The 20777-nt window shown below is 54.5% G+C and overlaps 1 protein-coding gene across 2 annotated transcripts; it reads right to left on the reverse strand.

Annotated features, from left to right (window-relative positions):
• Positions 1 to 4928: 4928 nt before the first annotated feature.
• XYLT2 (xylosyltransferase 2) lies at positions 4929 to 17401 on the reverse strand. 2 transcript variants are annotated; one of them, XM_090291217.1, is made up of 11 exons: positions 17198 to 17396; positions 10843 to 11335; positions 10415 to 10590; positions 9951 to 10153; positions 9458 to 9538; positions 9045 to 9261; positions 8780 to 8956; positions 8252 to 8514; positions 7772 to 7967; positions 6818 to 7151; positions 4929 to 5302 (listed from the first exon to the last, which is right to left on the reverse strand). In XM_090291217.1, the coding sequence occupies exons 1-11, from the start codon at positions 17330 to 17332 to the stop codon at positions 4980 to 4982; spliced, it is 2598 nt and encodes an 865-aa protein (XP_090147343.1). In that variant the 5' UTR covers positions 17333 to 17396; the 3' UTR covers positions 4929 to 4979. The 2 variants fall into 2 exon arrangements, with proteins under 2 accessions (XP_090147343.1, XP_090147344.1); XM_090291218.1 differs by lacking the exon at positions 6818 to 7151 and having other exon boundaries at positions 5168 to 5302; positions 17198 to 17401.
• Positions 17402 to 20777: the final 3376 nt, after the last annotated feature.

Below are 20777 nucleotides of genomic sequence, written 5' to 3' on the forward strand. Positions count from 1 at the left end.
ATCTTTCATGGTCAACCCTACCCAAGACCGTTAGAGGTTTGGCTTCAAGTGAAAGGGTCAGGAAGTCTCAGCTGGCGCCAGTGATCATCCTGGTTGTTGGAAGAGCTGAAATAGGGCGGGGGGAGGTCCTGGGGATCATGAAGGATGACTCAAAATGGAGCTCAGGATTTAGTCAGAGAGCAGAGCCCAAACTTCCTGTCCCCATGTCCTTCTCCCCATCCCTTTAGTTCTCTCCACCGAGTCCAAGGCCCAAAGCTCAGACCCTCAGCATTTCTGAAATGCACTGGGGTATGAAGAGATTCCACTCCTTTCTGAACACTAGCTCATTCTCTCGTCATTTGGCAGCCATCTCTGATGATCTTGGGAGGGAGAATCAGAGAAGACCTCCTCCTGTCCCCACCTCTCCATACTCCTGTCTGGTGCCCAGAGTTGGAGTGGGTAGGAAGGGGAAGAGGGTGGTCAAAGCCTGAGGAGGCTGCAGGCCAGAGAGTTTATTTTGCTTTCTGTACCCAGGATCCCATATGGTGCTCCATCCCTGGGGAAAGGACTGACAGTACTTTAGTTGCCACCTTCCCCTCTCACAGAAGCCATGGCTCTGGACTGTCCCCTGGGAGCTAGGGAGAAAGGGTGGGCCTCCAGTTGCTTAGAGAGCTAGGAAAAGACCATTGTCTTCATCAGCAGCTCCCAGCACTGGGTCCTGTTTAACATTTGCCAGGAGGAGATTGGCTAGTATATTGTTAACCCTTTCCACACTGTTGCCATGGCCCGGAGGGAATCCATGCTGGGAAATGCAGAGTCCAGAGAGTAGATTCCAAAGGCCCCGCTATACTGAACAGAAAGCCGGTGCCCTTTTGTGGAGATTGGGGTAGAGGGCATGGAGGGAAAGGGTTATTGGGTCGGGGTGCTTGCGTGTTGGCTGGGGCTCTGGGAGAAGTGGCAGGAGCAGAGGATCTGGCAGCACTGGGGCTCATGCCGGTACAGTAGCAGCACCAGGGAGGAAACTGTACTCCCTCCAGAAGCTTCAGCCTGGACCCAGCTGCACGGGTTCATCTCACCACCCAGACTAGAACTCTGCTCCAGAAGTTGGGTAGAAATGACCTGGCAGGGTCTAGTATCAGCTTGACATGCAGGGGAAACTGAGGTGCGGGCAGCTCCCTTTTTCCTGCAGCATGAACTCCCTGAGGCAGAGATCTTTGAGGGAGAGCAGGGTAGCTGTTCCTTGTCTCTTCAGCCCAGGAAAGGAGTGATGTGTGCTAGGGAGTTTACAGAGGGACAGGCTTAGGGAAGGACCTTGTGGCAGAGGCAGGCACCCTTAGAAACGATCTAAGGAGGCAGGGAGGGCTCAAGAATCTGAACTAAGATTCCTGGTGCAAGCCCCTCTTCCATGGTCGTATACTCTGGCATCACAGAAATGGGCACCAACATGGCAGGGACCTCAGAGATCACAGGCCATACACAGCATTCTTCCCAAGTGGCTGGCTCTAGGTGACCCTGTAGATGAAACAGCTGGGCCTCTGGCCTAGGTGAGGGGCCAAGTGTGCATCTGCCCCAACTGTGGGATGCAGGACAGTAGTAGGTCCTCACCAGTGGCCACAGCTGTGGCTAGGACACTGCTCATGATGATCTCTGCATGGGAAGCAGCAATAGCAGACGGGTGCCAAGAAAGAGCATCGGCCTTGAGTGACCTCAAGAACAGCCAGCAGGGCTATAGGACTGGCTCTCTTCCCCACCCTACTCCTGAACACCCTGCCCAGGGCTACCTCCCAACCCAGGAACCCTGGCACTGAGGAGCAGCTTCATTCAGAGCTGGGCTATCTGCGACCAGCTCTCCAGCTTCTTGGCTTGTGCCCCAGCTTGTCCCAGTCAATAGCATGCCATGACCTAGTGTCCCATAGGTGGTAGCCACGAGGGTCCTTTAAAACTTTCAGGAGAAGGAGTTGGCTGGGAACAGGCTTGGCTTCTGCTAAGCTTGACAGCCAGCCAGGGGAGCTCCAACTTGTCCAGATATTTGTACTTCTCATCCCAGATCCCATCCCAGCTAACTCAGCCCCACTTCCCATTGGCCCAGGTAACTAGGCTACAGATGCCACTTGGCTGTCCTCTGGTTTTGGCTTCCACTGCTTACGGAACTGAAATTTCCATGGTTGCTCTGGAAGTCAGGCACGCAGGCCACAGAATACAAACGCCTATCCGCCCTGGCTCTCCCTCTCCTTCTGAAGTAATTGTGCAGCTCTGAGGCCCAGCCTTCTCCACCTATAACACCCACCACCACCACCACCCCACTTCACCTCCCTGGAGTCCTGATCTTGACCCCCGGGGCCCAGCCTGGGGAGGATTTCAGAGAAGCCTCAAAAAGCCCAAGCTTCTAGGCTGAGATAACCCTACAGAACAATTGGGGTGGAAAACACTGTCAGCAGAGAAAGCTGTACTCAACACTTGCCTCAGTGACTGGACAAGGGAAGAGGGCCTCCACCCCCAAGCCTGCCCTCAACCTGTCAGGAGTCAGTGGAGCCTGGTTTCTTGGTCTGCAGTTAATTCTAACTCATGGGACATGCTGCCAGAGCAATGGGGGTGAGGCCTGCAAATTAGAATCCCCTGGGAGAACTTTGCACTTAGACCACTATTGGGCTTTCAGCTTAGGCCTATTAACTCAGAACCCTCAGTCAAGACCATGATCCACTGGGCTGAAAGTGCAAATACAAATGTTCCAGCAGGTGACAATACGCAACTAGGACCTGGTGTGACAGGGTAGGAGTGGCAGGGACTGAACCAGAGAGCACTCATCCCTCCCAAGGTAAAAAAAATAAGATGGAAAATGTGTGCTAGCCTGACAATAGGACAGCCACAGCCCGGGCGAAACCTGCAGACAGTTGAGTCCTTAGCTAGCAACCCGAATGTTCAGATATTTACTTCCTGGGTCTAATACGCTGAACCCAGTTAATATTTTTTACTTGCCTAGGATTTGATGTTAAAAATAGTTCTAGGGAACCAGAGTAGTTTCCTGATGTTCACTAAAATAGGGGCCAGCAAAAAGTAGTTACCTTAGCCCCTGAACCCAAACACTGCTTTCTTGGAGTTCTTGCTGTTTAGGTCCCTGCCCTTAGGAGCAGAATGTAGTGACAGTGACATGGAGGCCTGCTCCATCTGAAAACTGTTGCCACCATTTGATAGTTCTGACTCTGTGCTCATCATTTCAGTTTCCTGAGGTGCTAAAGGAAGGTAATAAGTGTCAGCCTCAAAGGATCCTGAGGGTTAAAGGAGATACTGCACTCAGGGTCAGCATAGTGGCTAAACAAACAGAAAACCCCAGTGCCGTTATGGTGGTCAGGGGTGCCCTCTCCTGGCAACTAGGAAAACTTGACATGTGGCAGCCAGGGCAGGAACTGAGCCCTTTGTTCCCCAAGCTGAGCTGAGCAGGGCAGTGTGACTGGCTGATAAATGTCTGAGAATCCTTCTCTCACTCCCATGTGAGATAAGGTTGAAGGGCCGATACTGAGAACCCTGGCTGACAATGGCAAAGAGTAGGAGGGGAAAGGGCCTTGAGGAAAGGTGGGAAGCTGGATGACCCTTTCCAACATGGCCCTCCCAGGTCTTAGGGCAGTGGCCAGGGACCCAAGCTGCTGCTGCCCCTGCCCCTAAAGGGACAAGCTCCAAAGGTACTCCGTAGGCTGTGGCTGGGGTTGCCTCTGTTCTTGAGGGTGCTCCACACTCAAGAGCTGGGTGGGAAGCAGAGTGAGGAGTGATTCTAGGATGGGCCCTGGGGACACCAGAGCAGCCAACATATGCCTTGGCCTGGCGGCAGGGGAGGAACTGCTGAATCAGGACTCAAGAACTGAACTGGCTCTCACACTGGCTACTGGGTGGCAGCAGCAGGAAAGTCTCTGAGCCTCTCTGGGCCTCTTTACCCCTTTGAAAAAGACAGAGCTGTATTAGAGGGGTTCTTGCATCCCTTCTGGTTTTTGGGTAGAGTCTAAGCTGTTGCCACTCTTTGGAATGAGACCTCCACCTCATGGCTGCCAAAGTACCAGCCAAGACTTTTAGGAGAAGAAGGCCTAAGAATGATGGCTTCCCAACCCCCACGAGGGAAAACACAGAGGCTTGGCTTAGAGAGAGATATATTTCTTCTGTTGCATATTTCAGACTTCACACTGAGCTTCAGGCACAATGCTGCTCCAGGTTCTTCTGAGAACCCTAACAGAGTCTTCTTCCCACGCTGCTCACGAGGCCTTGCCCCTACAGGGCAGGAGCTCAGGCTCTGCTTGCAGTTCTGGGCACCTGGGAGACTCTGCACTGGTCTCAGTAGGCACTGTGCCCTGCTTCTCCCATCAAGGAGCAGGGCACGCTGGAAAGCCCTAGAGCCAGCCCCACCCCCTCTTCTACAGTCCCCTGGCTACAGGAGGAGAGGCTGTCCCACTAGAGTCCAGCTATGCAGTGCTCCTCCAAGTCACCTGTTCTCTGGGCCTCAAGGCCTGGCATGGCACTTACAGAGCCTCAGCTATGAGCACCACAGGCCTAGGCTCGGGGATGAAGCCCTGGAGAGTGAGGCAGGCCCCACTCCAGAGCAACAGCAGACGGGCTCATCAGGCCCCTGCTCCCCAGAGCCATGGCCCACTTCCTGGGGCTGCTCGGAGCCCTATTGCACATCTTTTGTTTCCAATCCCTCCCCCTGCTACCCATTTTCCTTAAAAAACAAACAGACAGACAGACAAACAAACAACCTAGGGAAGGCCTGGAAGAGCGGGTGTGGAAGCTGGAGCCGTTCTCCTTATGGTCACTCCTGCCAGCTTCTGGTCCCCAGCAGAGCCGTTAGCAGCAGTAAATACTACGCCCACCTTCCTCGCCATCTGTGCAAGTTCTTGATGGCTGACATGGGTGTGTTGCCTGGGCCTCTGGTCCTTGCCCATTTGGGGTCGGGGGGGTCATCCCTCCTTTGTAAGTGCAATTGCCCGGGTATTCCGGAGGTGCTGGCTGGGGCCCTGCTACCTGAGTCGCCCGTCTGCTTTGACAGGCCCCAGCTCTGATTTGGGGTCAGGGAACAGAGAGCTCCAGCTGGTCAGTCTGCAGAGCTCCAGGGAAGGGCAGGTGGTGGGGCCTGTGGCACACAGTCCAGCCACAGACCAGAAGCCACTCAGTTCCCCATCTGTCCAGGCCTCGAGCGCAGGGCCTATGAGCAACGTGTGCTGCCTGGCGGCCTCCTCCATGGGCTCTGGCTGAGGCAGGTTCAGGATGCCACTCAGGCCCTGGAAACTCTGCTCCATATACTCATTGTGGGGGGGCCCGGCATGCAGCCAGCTGGCATCATCTGGGGGGGGCAAGATCATGCAGTCAGCACACAGGGCCCAACTGAATTCATGAAGGCCAGACCCCAGAAGTCAGGTCTGTGCACCCCAGTTCCTGTCCCAACTCTACTACTGAGTCACATCTTGCTGAGTGACCTGGGTTTTGGGCTAATCCACAGAACTTCCTGTGTCTGTAAAACCATTAATTTTATAAAATCAAGACAGTCCTCCCTGAATCCTCAACCTGAGGAGTAAGTAAAATAGTGGGTTTGAGACACTTGAAAATAAGGTAGCTTTTCCGTAATGGTCTAGCTTGGGTCACCCCGCCCATTCTCAGCCATGCCCGGCAGTTCCCGGAGCCACAGAAGCCTCATATTCAGGCCCTCTGCTGTGGGGCCCTGCCTGCTTCGCCAGTCTTCTTTCCTGCCACCCCCCGCATCCTATTCCCCCATCCTCACTCTGTTTCACTCATGCACCAGACACCTGCCGACTTTGTTCCCTCATCTTAGAATACCCTTCTGCCTATGGAAATCCAGCTTATTCAAGGTTCAGCTCCAATGCGCACCTGCTGTCAAGCTGGCCTCATTCTTCCCTCATCCCTTCCATCAGGTGTGAGTCCTGGGAAAGCCAGGGTGCAGCTGCCTGCTCTGGGTCTGCCACAGCCCACCCACTCCTCCCCCTCCTCTGGGTTACCCCCACTCAAACCCACCTTCTGTGTGATAGGATGTGGCCAGAGGATGGAAAGAGGTACCTACCAACAGAGCATCTACTGCATAACCAGCCACTTTTACCCACATGATCATCCCAAATGTCTCCCAGGGGCTAGTTACTTGGGGGATATAGGCCCCCCCTTGAGGGAACCTGCTGCCTACACCCGTGTTCAGTCTGCTGCCTTAGCCTCAGCCAAGGGGGTGGAGGGCCATGTGACCCTGTCCACTAGACCATACAGTCTGATTTGCTGTCCTAACTAAGTATGTGGAACTTGGGGACCAGGAGGCCCTGGTCGGTCTCTGTTGTCCTAAAAGGCCATGCACCATGTATCAAGCCAGAGCCTGAGGCTAACACACAGACAGAAGACACGATGGTGCACAAGAAGGCCCCCAGAAAGACTGAGAAAGCAGCTCTGGTTCCCAGGGAGACTTGAGACATTTCCTGGGATCTGTGGGCACAGCCCTGCATTCTCTAGGAACTCCCTTTTCTATTTGAGCTAGTCTGAGAGGATTTGTGTTCCACGCACCCAGGAGGTCTCCAGTAGTCCTATTACTCCTACTTTACATGTAATAAGACTGAGGCTCAGGGAATGGACTGCCAAGGATAAAAGTCCAGTTATCAAAGCTATGTCCCAAAGCCAAGTCTACCTGACTCCAAAGCTTCCCCTTCATACCACAGCAGAACCCTAGGACGCTAAGGGGCAGATGGTCAAGTTCCCAACCTTCCCCTTCCCCTTCCCCTTCCCCTTCCCCTTCTCTAGTGATGGGGGTCAGCTTCTTGGGGTCACCTCCGGGCTTCTGGGCATCATTTGGGAACTGGATCCTTACCTTTCCTGAGAGGTAGTTTGCGGTTGAAGGTCAAGGGCAGCACGAGGAAGCGGGTCTCACCCAGGGGTTCCCAAAACTGAAGCAGTCGAACTGTCCAGGCCCCTGGCCGCAGGGGCCGGCTCAGTGGGGGCTTGTACTGCGTGACCTCAGTCTCTGTGTCTACCACAATGTCATAAGAGGTGGCCACCACATAGGTGGGGTCGATCCATACCACAGTGGCTGTGAGGTTGGGGCCCCGGGCCCAGCGCTGCATGGCCACAGGCTCATCCAATGGCCCCAGCAACCCCCCAAAGTTCCGGAAAAGACGCTCTTTGGGGTCCCACTCGGTGCCAACCTGTAAGGAGGGAGGCAGGCTGGGCAGGAGCCTGGGGGGAAATCCTTCTCTCTACTCTAATGCTACCTCTGACTCACTGTGTGACCTTGAGCTAGTCACTATCTCCTTCAGGGTCTCAGTTTCCCCATCTGCAAGATGAAGGTCTTGGACTAGAATTCATTCTAGGCTCCCATTCTGACCTGGTCTGCAATGGTGGGGTGGGAAAGCAGAGATCAGGTTTAAAGTTCTGCCCAAACAACATCCTCACGCGAAGCCAGGGCCTCTGGGAAAGATCTAGAGGCACCAATAGCCTGAATGGAATGTCCAAGTCCCCCTAGAAGATCCTTGCAGTTTAGAAAATGAGGTTGCAGTATAGCGGAACTGAAGTCTCCTCTCTGATCACTGCATGTCCTCTGTGCACCCCAGGTGGGAGGCCATCCTCCAAGTGTGCATGCAGGGGTGACCCAGTGATGTGCACAAGGCATCGCCAAGGCTGCTGTCACTGGGAAAGAAGAGCCCACAAACCCGGTCCTGAAAGGCCTAACCCAGTCCTTGCCCCTCCCTCAGTGTCTGTCCCTGTCTTCCCACTACCCTGGGTCTTGCTGGGGGACAGGAGGAAGCAAGGGGAGGACCTGTCCCACCTCCAAACTCTGGAGCCGGCTGGCCTGGTCACTGCGCCCCAACAGCTTCAGCGACCCCTGGGGCATCAGCCACATCTCAAGCGTCTCTGCCGGCCCCTGGACTGAGGGCTGCACCACCTGCGTCACCAGGTAGCCCTGGAAATGGTCGTCATAGAAATACAGGTGCACACTGGACGGCAAGCCCCTGGGCTCAAACCTAAGAAGGTTCCAGCAGGGAGAAAGGGAGATGCCATCAGCATATCCAACTTGGTCTGGAGTCCCAGGGAGGGGGTTCTGGGGAGTCCCATTCCCAGGCACTTCCTTTGCCCCAAATCTCACACCCATAGCACCTATGTGCCTGACTCTTGCCGTTTCTGTTTTATTTTGCATTTTGCTTTGCCTTAGACTGGGGACTCCCTGGTGGCAGGGGATGTCTCTTTCTGATTGGCTTCCTCCTAAGTCAGCACACCCTGAGGGCCTGCAATATGTCAAAGGTCTCACCTGCACAGTGGGGTGGCTGGCGGGGGCGCGACAGAGGCGGCATGGCGCAGGCCGAGGCGGGCAAAGGAGGTGTAAGCGGTGAGCATGACATCACTGAGCCCACTGGGGCCATCGGCCACGTCATAGACATTCTCCCAGTAGGCCTTGAGGGCTGGCGTGCCGGGGGGGTAGTTGCCATACAGGTGAAAGTCCAGAATCTCCAGCACCTCCTGGTTCACAGTGGATTCAAACTTCCGGGCAAAGAAGGTGGGTCTGGAGACTTGCTGGAGCAGGAGAGGCAAGCAGGGTGAAAGGGTCTGGGGGGCCCAGAACACATGGCAGGGGAGGACCCCTCGGCCCCTCCCAGCACTGCCCAGGGATCGTCCTCTGGGGCTTTTCCTGCTACCACAGTAGCCCCACAAGCCCCGAGTGCTACTCTAGGTGAAGACCCCAATTCTGATTGGCCCACCCTGAATCCCTTCTGGCCCTGGTGAAAGGCCGGGGTGAGGCCCTAGCAAGGGGCAGCACCCAGAAGCCCTGGGGACGCACCTGCAGCCGTAGGAAGTCCTGCGGCTTAAAGTCATTGGGGGAACAGCCACACCAGTCCACGATATGCTTGTACTGGCACTTGCAGCCCAGCTTGCGGTTCCAGTTGGTGACCCGCAGGTTGTTGTCCACCAGGGTCTCGCAGGCCGGGCTATTCTCCAGCACCGTGTGGAAGAAGGACTGCGGGTGGCAGGACAGGGTGGACAGTGAGCTGTGGGCACCCCACCCAGCTCCCTCCTGGGCCTGGGGAAGGGCCCCGGTCACCCACCTCCGCTGGGAGCAGCGTGTAGGTGTAGAACTGGCGCAGCTGAGCTACAAGCGGGTCATCCGTGTACACCACGTACTCCACGAAGCTGCGCGTCAGCACGAACCAGTCGGAGCCACCGTCCACCACAATGCCCGCCGGGATCTGGCGTTCGCCCAGGCGCCACATGTGTGAGTCACATTCATGGAAGAGCCGATCCAGGCCCTGTTTCTTGATGAACCTGTGGGTAGCAGACCGGCCAAGGCCAGAGGTTGTGTAGGCAGAGTCCAGGCTGTCCCATCCGCCTAGGAACCAGCACTCCTCCACCTGCGATCGGTGTGGGCACTCTGTAACCCAGGGTGGGGCCCCCGTATCCCCTGTGTGGGAGGGGTTGTGATGAGACCCCAGGGCCAGGGCCTCTTCTCCCATCCCCTCACCTGGAGTTGTCCCTGCCATGTGACTTAAGGAAATTCTTGTCCCGGTTCTTGGACAGGAACGCCACCAGCTCCTCGTTGGTCCTGGAGAGGGAATGGGGTGCGGGCACTGGGTGTGAGGGGTTGCTCAGTCACTAGCTCAGGACTCTTCACCTTCACCTCGTGGCCTTCTGGCCATGTGCCCTACCCCGGTTGACGCGCTGGGGTGGTGGGCACCTAAGGGCATCCTTTTCTCACCCTTGGCTGGTTGACCCAGCACCCTGGCATGCACTTCTGGCTCCTCCTCCTCCTCCTCCCATCTCTGTCACTCTCAATCCTCACATCATTATTCACCATTCCCTCCCCTAAAACATGGCTGGGGCCAGGGACCACGTCTGGACTTCATGGATCCCAGAGTAAGGCCTGCAGGAGAGGAAGGGGCCTATCAGGATCCTCCAGTTCCCTGTGCCCAGATGGGCCCCCTCCCGTCTGGAGGGTACAGAGCCCCACCCCACACCTGGTTGGGTAGTCAGTGGCACTGAGGTTGATGAAGAAGTCCCAGGACCAGCCAGGCACCTCCAGCAGGTCCTGCATGCTCCGTAGGTACATCCTCAGCAGACTGGCCCCACCCCAGATGGTAACCATGCGCCAGGGTGTCACCTGAATGTTGTCATACTGCCGGGCCAGCTCCACCACCTCCCGGTGCAGGTAGTTGGAGCGCTAGGGGAGAAGGGGAGGGGAGACACTCAGCAGCCACAGGTGGGCCCTCAGCATTATGACTTCCAGGCCCCGCCCCAACCCCAGGACAGAGGACAAGTAGCATGGAATGGAGAGCGCACATGCCATCTTGTGCTGGCTGTTCCCCTATTCTAGGCCTGTTTCCCTAACTGGGGGCCACCTGAGTGGGTCAGAAGCCCTGTCTGTGACCTTCTGGGTCTCTGCTCTGCTCACTCAGAACCCCTTGGTCTTCCCCCACAGTACCTTGTCCACGTGGATATAAAAGAAGTGCTGCTCATGGTAGACAGCCTTGAGGAGACGCTTCAGCTGGCGGATGGCGCGGCCATGAACCACCAGCATGTAGGCGATTCTCACTGGGGTGCCATCCACGGGCTGCTGGGCCCGGGCCTCATCCCACTGGATGCCAGGGCTCATCTTACCTGAGCAGAGAGCAGGGGCATCAGGGAGGCCCCTCCCTAGGTCACAGGGTGGAGGTCAGATGGGCAGAGGGAGCTGCCTGCTTTCCAAAGGAAGAATCCTAGACTTGGAGCCCCTGCCACTTAGTGGACTTATCGCTGGCTTGGCAAGGGAGGTAGGTCCCTCCGAGCTTTCTTCCTCTGAGGAATGGGGCTGGGATCCCTGCCACATCACTGCCCGGAGCCGCCACCTCACCACCCACACCGGTCTCTTACCGGCCAGCTGGCAGTGCCGAGGCACAGCCTTAGGCATGAGGCTCCCGGCCTGGTGCAGGCACACCACGTTGGCGATCTCTTGCTGGCACTGCTTGGTGCTGGCCCGGGCCAGTGCAGACAGCGCGTCTTTGCCCAAAATCTCGCACTTGGGGGTGAAGCCATTGTCTGTGGGCTGGGGGGCGCCCTCCACACTCCCAGTGTCTCCGTGTGGCAGGAAGCCAGCTGCCCCAACCAGCGCCTCCCCAGCTGCCGCCCCACTCAGGTTCTGGCGGCCAGGGACTTCTGGGGGTGGGGCAGGAGGGACCCTTCGGCTAGCTCTGTGCCGGCTGGTAACTGCCCGCACCACTTTGGCCACGGGCACACCTGGGCTCTCCACACGGCCCCGCCAGCGCCCATGCCTTCTGCCAGCACTGCCCCGCCGTCCCGCTGAACTGTCTGTGTCCTTGGAGCCCTCGCCGGGGTCCAATGGCCGTGGCTTCCTCTGCCTTCCTTTCTGTAAAAGACAGGCAACACAGGTCACTGGGACAGTCACTCTCCTCCTGCTCCTTTAGCTCCCTGCTAGCCTCAGGCCTAGAAGCCCTGCAATCCTTTACCTAGAGAAGTTCTGTTCACCTGGGGACTCTGCACTTGTGCCCAGAGTTCTCCCGGTCCTCCCTCATGGTGCCATTGCACTGACATCCTCACTACGACACAGATCACAGGGCGCTGCATCGCCTCTGTGCTTTGGAGTCAGTACTGCTTTCTTGTTCAGCAGATGTGAAAATGAATGTCCACATATGTCACAGGAGAAGGTGTGGAGACCCTGCACAGGACATGCGTGTCCACCGCCACCCCGGCTTAGCTGGGGAGAGACAGAAGGAAAGCATTCTTCTGTCTATAGCATTTCCATGAGGCTGCACCACCGAGGCCCACAACAGAGAGAAGGGGTCTTTCCTGGCGGAGTAGAGGTTAAACCTGAGACCCCCATATTGGTTGGGTTCTCTCGGGAACAGAGACCACCAAGACAGAGTAAGAATGTGAGATTTTCAGTGGCAGTAACACCTGTGGACCACGGGAAACAGAAGCAGGAGTTGGCAAGCCAAGCCGGCCTGACACCCATGCAGGAGGGGAGGCAGGAAGAGCTTCAGACGACAGTTCAGCTCGGAGGGAACCTCGACTAGCTAATGGTAACACCAGTGCAAAGGCTGCCTGTAGATGTGAGCCCAGGTACCACTGCCACACTCGGTCACTGGCTGGGGCTGGAAGGCCAGGCAGAGCATGAAGACACCGCAGCTGGAGGCTGGCAACTAAATGCTTCTCACAGCATGTCCTCTGGGAGGGAAACCGGGTGGGGGGCCTTTGTGGGTGCCACACCTGTTTCCTGGCATCTGCTGCCTCTTCTTGAAGGTGGCCCAGTCCCACCTGAAAGGCATGTATACCCACCCTCTTCCCCAGCTCTCCCTGTCCCCCTCTCTTGATACCCTCTTCCCTGACTGACCAAATCCCATCCACCCTTCAAGATCCCCTCCCATCTGTCCCTGAGTTGAATGTTCCTTTAGAGGATGAAGCCGCCAGGGGAGACACTGTCATAGCAGCCCCATCTCCCCAGTGCCCAGCAGAGTGACTGGCACACAGGGGACATGTGGTTGGTGTCTGGTGGATGAGACACGGAAGAGGAAGAGAAGCAAGAGGCACCATGCGACTACTCCGGGCTCCACGCCTAGCTCGGCCACTCCCCCAGTCACCTACCTTCTCTGAGCACGTTCCCGAGGCTATAAAATACGGGGGAAGTTTGTCAAATGAGACAGGGCACAAGATAATGCAGTTAGAAAAAGTTGTTGCCATTAGAGGCTCCCACTTTTCTCTCGCCATTCTGCCAGCCCCCCACTCACCTCCCCCTCCACTCCACGAGTGCCACAAGTCCGTTCCAGCGTGGCCTTTCAGTAGCATGACATACTGGAACCCAGCCTCTACTTGAAGCAGCCTCCTCACCTGGATTCCAGGATGCCCTCCCAGTGCTTCCCCTGCCTCGTGACCACTCATCAGCCTTCCTGGCTGAGCCTTCTTTATCTCCCAAGGCTACCCTGTGCCTTTCCCTGTCCTAGCTCCATAAGGGCTCCTCTCCAGTCTCTGAACTCCATCCACTCCCAGGTTTCTCCATCTGGCCTGGATTGCTCCCTTGAACCTTCAGGTTTTTAATTGCTCACCCTCTTGACATCTCCCCAGGGAGATTCCTATCCCTGTCAACCCCACAAGTCCAAAGGCCAACTCCTGCTCTTCCTCCCCAGCCAGCTCCTACTCTACCAGCTCAGTGAATGGCGACTCCATCCTTCAAGTTGCTCAGGCCAAAACCTTTCAGGAGTCACCTTTGAGTTTTCTTTCCCTCACACCCTGCATCTGATCAATCATCAGTAAATCCTGTGGGGGTTACCTTCAAGAATCAGATCACTTCTCACTGCCTCCATCATTGGCCACTCCTGCCTGTCCCGTGCCTGGAGTGCTCCCCACCCAGGTGTCCCCACAGCCCACTCCGGCCTCCTACAATTCTTTGTTCAGATGGTATCTTCTCAGTATGGCCTACCTTAACTTGTATTTAAAGCCCCAGCCCTTCCTCATCCTCTGCTTTTTTCCCCCCATGGCACTTACTACCTTCTCTCATCCCATAATGTATTACTCTGTGTCCTTCCCTTTCCAAGAATGTAAGCTTCACGAGGACAGGGTTCCTTGTTGTTTTGTTCACTGATGGATTCTGAGAACCCATAAGAATGTCTGGCAATAGTAGACATTAAATAAATATTTGCTGAATGAATGAATGAATGCAAAGCTCTTGGCACAGGCTAGGATTTGATAATTATTATAACTGGAAGGGGAGTAGTCAAATACAATGTCAGGAGAGAGCCCAAGGGCCTCAGACACTTAAGACCTTCTTCCTGTTGGAGCATGGCACCTCACATGTCAGGCTGACAGCCATCCTGGGGTCAGAGCCCCATCCCTCCACCCTAGTACCTATGACCTTTGTGCCCAGCACCCAGCTAGCCCTATGACCTATTGAGAGGCACCCAATGAGAGCTGGGAGTGGGTTTTCCTATCTAAGAGATGCCTGCAAGAGGGAGGCCAGAGTAGGGAGATGGCAGCAGACCCCATGCTGTGCCCACAGTAGATAAGACACCCAGAACTGGGCAGCCCCTGGGAGAGGCGAATGCAGCTCCACTGAGCTGTGTGTACGTCAGCCTGGCAATGTCTGACCTGGCCACACAACAGAAAAAGACATCCTCAAGCTGAGGTGGGCAGAGATGGCAGAGGAGCTGCGGGCTCTCGGGGTGGAAGCCAGTATCAGCAAGTCAGGAAGCTGGTCAGGAGGGCAGGGTCCAGGGCACAGGGCCAGGCTGGCTGCAGTGGGAGGCAGGATGTGGGGAGAGATGGGCATGCTGGTGCCGTGCACTGCAGCAGGGAGCTGGCTGACCCTGAGAAGGACAATCCCAGAGGAGGCTGGGGGGCCAGGAGGCAGCAGTGAGAAATCGAGGGGAGAAGAGGGTCCCTGGTGGACAGCCAGTCCCCAGCCCTGCCCCCTCTCAGGCACAATCATATAGGCTGCAGCAGGGCTGATATAGGAGCTGTCCCCAGTTGTCCCTGAGGTCAGAGTTCCTGAGGTCAGGCTCCCCTCTGATTACTGAGGGTGGGTACTGGCCCCCTGACTTGGATATCTTCTGGCCTGTGAGACCCCTTCCTCCCCACTGAGGAGGCATTTGGAGTCCTCTCCTCAGAATCCTCTGAGCAGGGGAAACAACACAGAACCACTCACCCCAGACCCCACCTCCTTTGGACCTCGCAGACTGAGTTTAAAATAAGTGGTGAGGCAGTGTTTGTGAAAGATTTGAAAACGATAATGTGGCTCTCTGGATGCTAATGATCATCCCTGGCCTCCACTCCAGCCCCCTCCAGAGATGGGCAGAGTGTGCGTCGTAAATGCACATCTGAACCCATCGCTGTGTAACCCCGTGGGGGGCTTTCCCACTGCACTTACAATAAAACCCCCACCCCTCACTGTGCCTGCACGAACTCTTAAACCTTCCAGGGAACATACCACACCCTCCTTCCATTCCCCAAAGGCAGCTGAGTCTATACAACTCAGGGCCTTCTGCCCAAACTCTGCCCACCTCTCCCCCAGGCTGACTGGCTCCTTCAGCTCACATGCTGCTTCTTGCAGAAGCCTTCCCCGACCCGCTGACCCCCTGATCTAAACCAGCCCCCATGAGGGCTGAGACCCTGTCTGTTTTGTTTATTTCTGTATCTGCAGTACTAGCATACTGCCTGGTACCAAGTAGAACTTAATAAATAAATATTTGTTGAATGAATAAATGAATGAATCCCTACTCCCAATGTGCAGTGCTGAGATAGCAATGAGTTATTTATTGATGGCTTAGCATATGCCAGGAGCTCCCGCAAATACTTCACAGGCATCATTCATTTCATCTTTACAATCAACCAAGGAGAGAGATACTATTACTATCCCCATCACGAGCAGAGATACTGACGAGAACACCAAGAGGTTAGATGATTTCCCAGTGGTCACACCATTACTTAGCAGGAGTGCAGGAGTAGGACACAGGACAGTGAAGTGGGACAATCCAACTTCAGTGCCTACCTTCCTTAGCACGAGGTTATGCTACCTGGCAACCCTGAAGTCCAGTGATGTGGCTACTGAGGGGGCCCAAGCACTGATGGCTGCTTGGACTACGGAGCCTTTCAGTCATTAAGGACAGTGTTCCACTCCAGTCCAGTATTCTACCAGCTTCTGTCAGGAGGACATGAGAAGGTGGAATCCCAACCACTCCACTTGCCCCAGTTTTCCGTCCCAGGGCAGCAGAGACCTCCAAGCCTGAACACTCTCTCAGCCTTTCCAGACTCAAGAGTCATGCAGCAGCTCAGGGCCATTTGCTTCTGAAAAGCCTCAGATGTTCTGCAATGCCCCTCTTCAGAGGTCACTGCCTCTGCTCACACACCCAGGGGCAGAGGGCTCCCTAACTGCCTGGGCAGCTCATTCCATCTCAGACCATCTCAACTGCCCACAGTCTTCTTACTCTGGGCCCAAAACATTCTTTTCCTCCTACTTACTGGTCTACACAGAACAAGCTCACTCCCTTCCGATGTCACAGAGCCAGGCTCCCACACCCCCACCCTCAGTGCTTTTATAAGTTATGGTCTCCTGTGACTATGTTTCATCTCCCCTCACTATCCCAGCCTCTTGGTTCTCCCAAAAAAAGCAAAGCTGGCTCTTTCCCAGTCTCCACACCAGGCCTTTCAGACTGCCCAGATGCACGAAGGGAAAGCGGACATCGGGGTTCCTTTGGACTTCACCCTGCTAAGTGGAGAGGCCCAAGAGGACATGGCAAGCAGAGTGCCTGCCTCAGAGCCCTAGAGGCACCAGAACCCAGGGGGTAGGGTGGGCACAGGGAAGCTCTGCCCCCCAGCCCACAGCTGAGGACCAGGATTTGGCCTGTCCTTCTGACCTCCCAGGATGGCCCCAGACCCTACTAGACTCTTCCTGACCATATTGAGGAGGACATATCTGGGACTCTAGCTGAAACCATGGTCAGCCTAGAGTGACAGAACCTCAGACCCTGGGCCTCTGCTAAACCAGCCGCCGCTGACCTCATCCCCTTGGAGTCAGAGGGGGCCCCATCCCCAATTCCCTAATTCCCTGAGGTCCGCGCGCCAACTCACTTCCCTCTGGCATCTCCTCCTGAAGACTCATGCAGGTTCTTCAGACCCCTGGCGTGGCTTGACTAAGGAAGCCACTTCTGGGGCCACTACAGGTCTTTCCCTGAGGTTCAATCCCTGTTCCCTCAGTTGCCAGACTTAGTTCCAACCCCCAGCCTTCACTTCCCCACCGACCGCTACCCGTCACGCGCTTCTGGACGCGGATGCCCAGGGTCCCTTGGACTCACGCCTCCACCCGTAGCGCGCGCCCCCCCGCCCCCTCCCAACTTCAGAAAGTTTGGCCTGGGGCTCCCAACACGGAGCAGGATCCGGAGCACGCTAGGGCCTTGGCCCGCCTCCCGGCCCCGCTCCCCGCTCCTGACCTTCATTGCTCCAGGGGCAGGAGACCACCCGACTAAGACCCGCTCCTCCTGCTCCGGGCCCCTGCCTGCCTGTCGCCCGGGCCTCCGGTCACGTACCACCCCGCACGCAGCTCCCTGGGTCCGCCTGGGAAGGGAAGCCAGGAATCGGATGCCCAGTTCCAGGCGGCCACCCGCGTGTGGCACGCTTGCGGCCCATGCCCCACTTCCCTAGCTTGGGCAGCCTTTAGCCCTGCCAGGACCCCGCGCGCCCCCGCGCCCGGCCTGTCCGCCTGCCTGCCCGGCCGTCAGTGCACCTCGCCCGGCTCGTCCTCCTCCAGGCCGCTGAAGCTCCACACCACCAGGCCCTGCAGCAGCAGGATAGCGAGCGCTGTGGCGATCTCCAGCTTGTAGCGCCGCACCAGTTTCTGCACCCGCGCGCTCGCCACCATCTTCCTGCCCCAGACTCGGGGCGCGCGCCTAGCCCTGCAACCCGGCCGCGGGCGCGCGCAGGGGCGCGGGCCGAGACCGCTCCCCCCCGGGAGGCGGGCCTGGCGCGCACTGGGCCGGGCGGGGCGAGACGGGGCTGGGGTCGGGATCCGCTGTCCCAAATCGCCCCGCCCCTCAGGGTAGGGGCGGGGCTTGGGCCCGCAGGGCCGCTGCTGGGCCACGTGTGGCTTGGGGCTGGGTGCCGGAGCCTCCCGTGCCCTGGCTCCGTTCAGTTCCAGTTAGCTCCTTCCGTCTTCGCCGGTTACCCAGCTCCTGTGTGTGCTCATCTTCTCTTGAACCGCAAATCCATGGCTCCACGGTGGGGAGAGATCTGTAGCCCAACCTCTCTTCTGCTCGCCGCCTGGTGTTTGCGGGGGTGGGAAAACTCAGTACCGTCCTAGGCCCCAGGTTGCACAGAGAATGCCAGAGCTCCCAGAAAGGCCGAGTTGGGAGAGATTGTGTAAGAGACACAGGCTCCTGTTTTTGTCGCGACCCTGGAGGCAACACCTACGGGGTAAAGTCGAACCTCCTTGACTGGCATCAGAGGCCCTCACAAAGCCTCTTTCCTTTCTCCTCGCCCTCAACTCAAGGTGCTCACTCAGGCCTCTACTAGAGCCGAGGTTCTCAAATTCTAGGGTGAGTCAGAATCACCTGGAGGACTTGATAAAACATTCTGGGTCTCAACGACCGGAGTTTCAGCTTTGCTAGGTCGGCAGTGGGGCCCGAGAATTAGAATATTTAGCAAGTCCACAGGTGATGCCGATTCTGCTCATCTCGGACCATACTCTTCTCCGCCAAATTCTAGCAGCTGTCTCCCCACCCCTGTCCTTACCAATGGCATCCTCCCCAAATACTTCCCCAGCACTGTCAGTCCAGTCGAGCACTGATCACATGTACGGTTGTGATCTCTCCAGGATCATGTGTTATTCACTGCTGAATCAGTCCTTAACCGGGCATTGGACCCCCAGCAATACTCAATAAAAGTTGTGAAAGAAAGAGCAGGTGAAGTCCAACTTCCTGTTTAACCAGGTGATGCTATGCTTATTTGAGAGCCTGGCATGTTCAAGCTCTGCATAGACGACGTCTGAGCACATGCAGCCCTCCTCTGAACCCGGCAGGTGCGTGGAGAGAAGGCAGGGGAGACGAGGGAGAGCAGGGCCCACCAAAAGCAAGGTGCACGCCCAGCTGGGAGAAGCCAACCAGCGAGAAGGAAATAAAAAGATGAGCAAAACCAAAATCAAAGATTTAAAATGAAGACTTTAAGAACCATTCCAGAGAGGTCTGGGAAAAGAAATGGTTAAAAAAAAAAAATCGAAAGCAATGATGAAGGGGTTTGGAAGTTAGGTTGGTGAGGGAATTCTGAGCTGTGATGACTACAGAGACCCAGTTATTTGTACAGAGACCCAGTTATTTGATGGGGCACTTAAATAAAAGTTCCTTAAATGTCTCCTGCCCCTTTGGTATTTGTAATCATTCCATTCTTCAGTCTTGGTTCAATGGAAGAATTGTAAACTATGTTTCAGATGACAGTTTGACTACTTAAGATAACCTACACTTTTCAGGGTTATGGAAAACATCAGTTGACATGCCAGCAACTGATATGTTAATTAAATATTGATCTTCGATTTTCTGTGCTCTTTAAGCCAGGTCCCTTAGGGACCTCTACGTGTTAATACCCTCCTCCACCATGAAAATAGTGTTATTTTCCACTGATTATGTAAATATTATATATACTCATTGTATAACATTTAAAACATAGAAATAATATAAGGAAAAAAGTAAGTTACCTGCAATCCCACTCCCTGAGATAATCATCATTAATATTCTGGTGACCACCCTTTCCCTCATCACTATATATTCACATAATTTTGCATGGATGGGGTCACATTACACACATAGTTTTTAAATATAGAGACTCGTTTTTAAGTATTTCTCTCCCCTCCTCTTCCATGTTAACAGACTGTCTAACTTGCTTGCTTCCTTACTAACCTCCTTCCTTCCACCACTCTCTCTAACAATTCACACACACATACACATACACATACACATACACACACAAACAAGGTGTTGTTTTTTTTAATTTTGAGGGGAGGTGTGTCATTCTATTTAAAAAGTTGAATCCTATTTACATACACTACTCTCCATTCTGCTTAGGAATTCCCCAAAGTTGGATAGTGCGGTTCACTTGGTTTCCAGTTTGCCACCACTACAAGGTCCCTATGCACTGTTGCCTTTATTTCTAGGCTATTGTCCCAGAAAAGAGATTACTATGGAAAAGGGGATTTTTTATTTTAATAGCTATTGCCACATTGCTGTCCCAAAATGCTGTGACAATTCACATTTTCAACGGCAATGCATGAGAGTATTGTTTTCCTGCATCCCTTTCATCATCAGGTGTTCTCGCTGTTTTTAATTTTTGCTCATCTGATAAGTGAGAAGTGACCTCCTTGGTTTTTTAATTTGCGGTTCTCTGCTGGGGAGTGTCTGTTAATTGGTTTCTTAACTGGATTTGCTCTTGCCAAAATTGTCTCTTTACCAGCTTCATGAATTTACCTATTGATGTTATATTATTTGTTTTTATCTTATTGATTTTGAGAGTTTTTCATTCTTTTAAAATTCACCTCAATTTATCACTGCACTTTGACATAAGACCTTTCTAAAAATTCCAACTTCAGGGAGAATCAAATATGTTCCTTTTGTTTTATGACTTCTCATTTTCTGTTCCAGTTAGATCTCCCCATCTTGGGTGAAATCTATGGTCTCATATGTTTTCTCCCACAATTTTTATTTTACAGTTTTACATTTAAGTCTTTAATCCATCTGGAATTTGTTTTTGTATACGGTATGAAGTAGAGGTGCAGGAGTCTTTATCGAGCACTTAATCCCAGCCACTCTATCAGTATCCATTTAGATTTAACTATTTTTAAAAAACAAACCTGTTATTGAGGTATAACATAAATAGATTGATTTAGATTTGACTATATAAAATACAATGTTCATTGCTACCCCCCCCTTCTCCTCTTCAGTTTTCTCTGTAATTTTCATTGTGCTCCCTCCCACCTTGTATTGTAGAAAGTCTTGAAAATACAAAATGGCTCCTCAGAAAATCAGAACAGGAAAACATGTTTTTAGTTTTAAGTAAGCTGCTTTGTTTGATATGTCCTTTCTCATGTGAAGGTATTGCCCTTCAAGTCTTGGTTTTAAGGGCTGTTTTATGAGGCATTCATGCCAAAGGTTTTCAAATGCATTTTCAGCACTCAGAGTTTAAACCTGGCTCAGGACCAGAGGACATGGAGGCCCCTGCAGCAAAGCCCCAAGTCTGTGCCTCCAAGCATCTCCTCAGGCTCTGTCTTCTCACCTCACCTGGTTTCTTCTTCTCAGTTGAGTTCCTTGGATCGACACTTTACT

This window comes from Furipterus horrens, unplaced genomic scaffold (assembly GCF_987537825.1).
Source record: "Furipterus horrens unplaced genomic scaffold, mFurHor1.1.pri manual_scaffold_11, whole genome shotgun sequence".
Taxonomy (NCBI): domain Eukaryota; kingdom Metazoa; phylum Chordata; class Mammalia; order Chiroptera; family Furipteridae; genus Furipterus; species Furipterus horrens.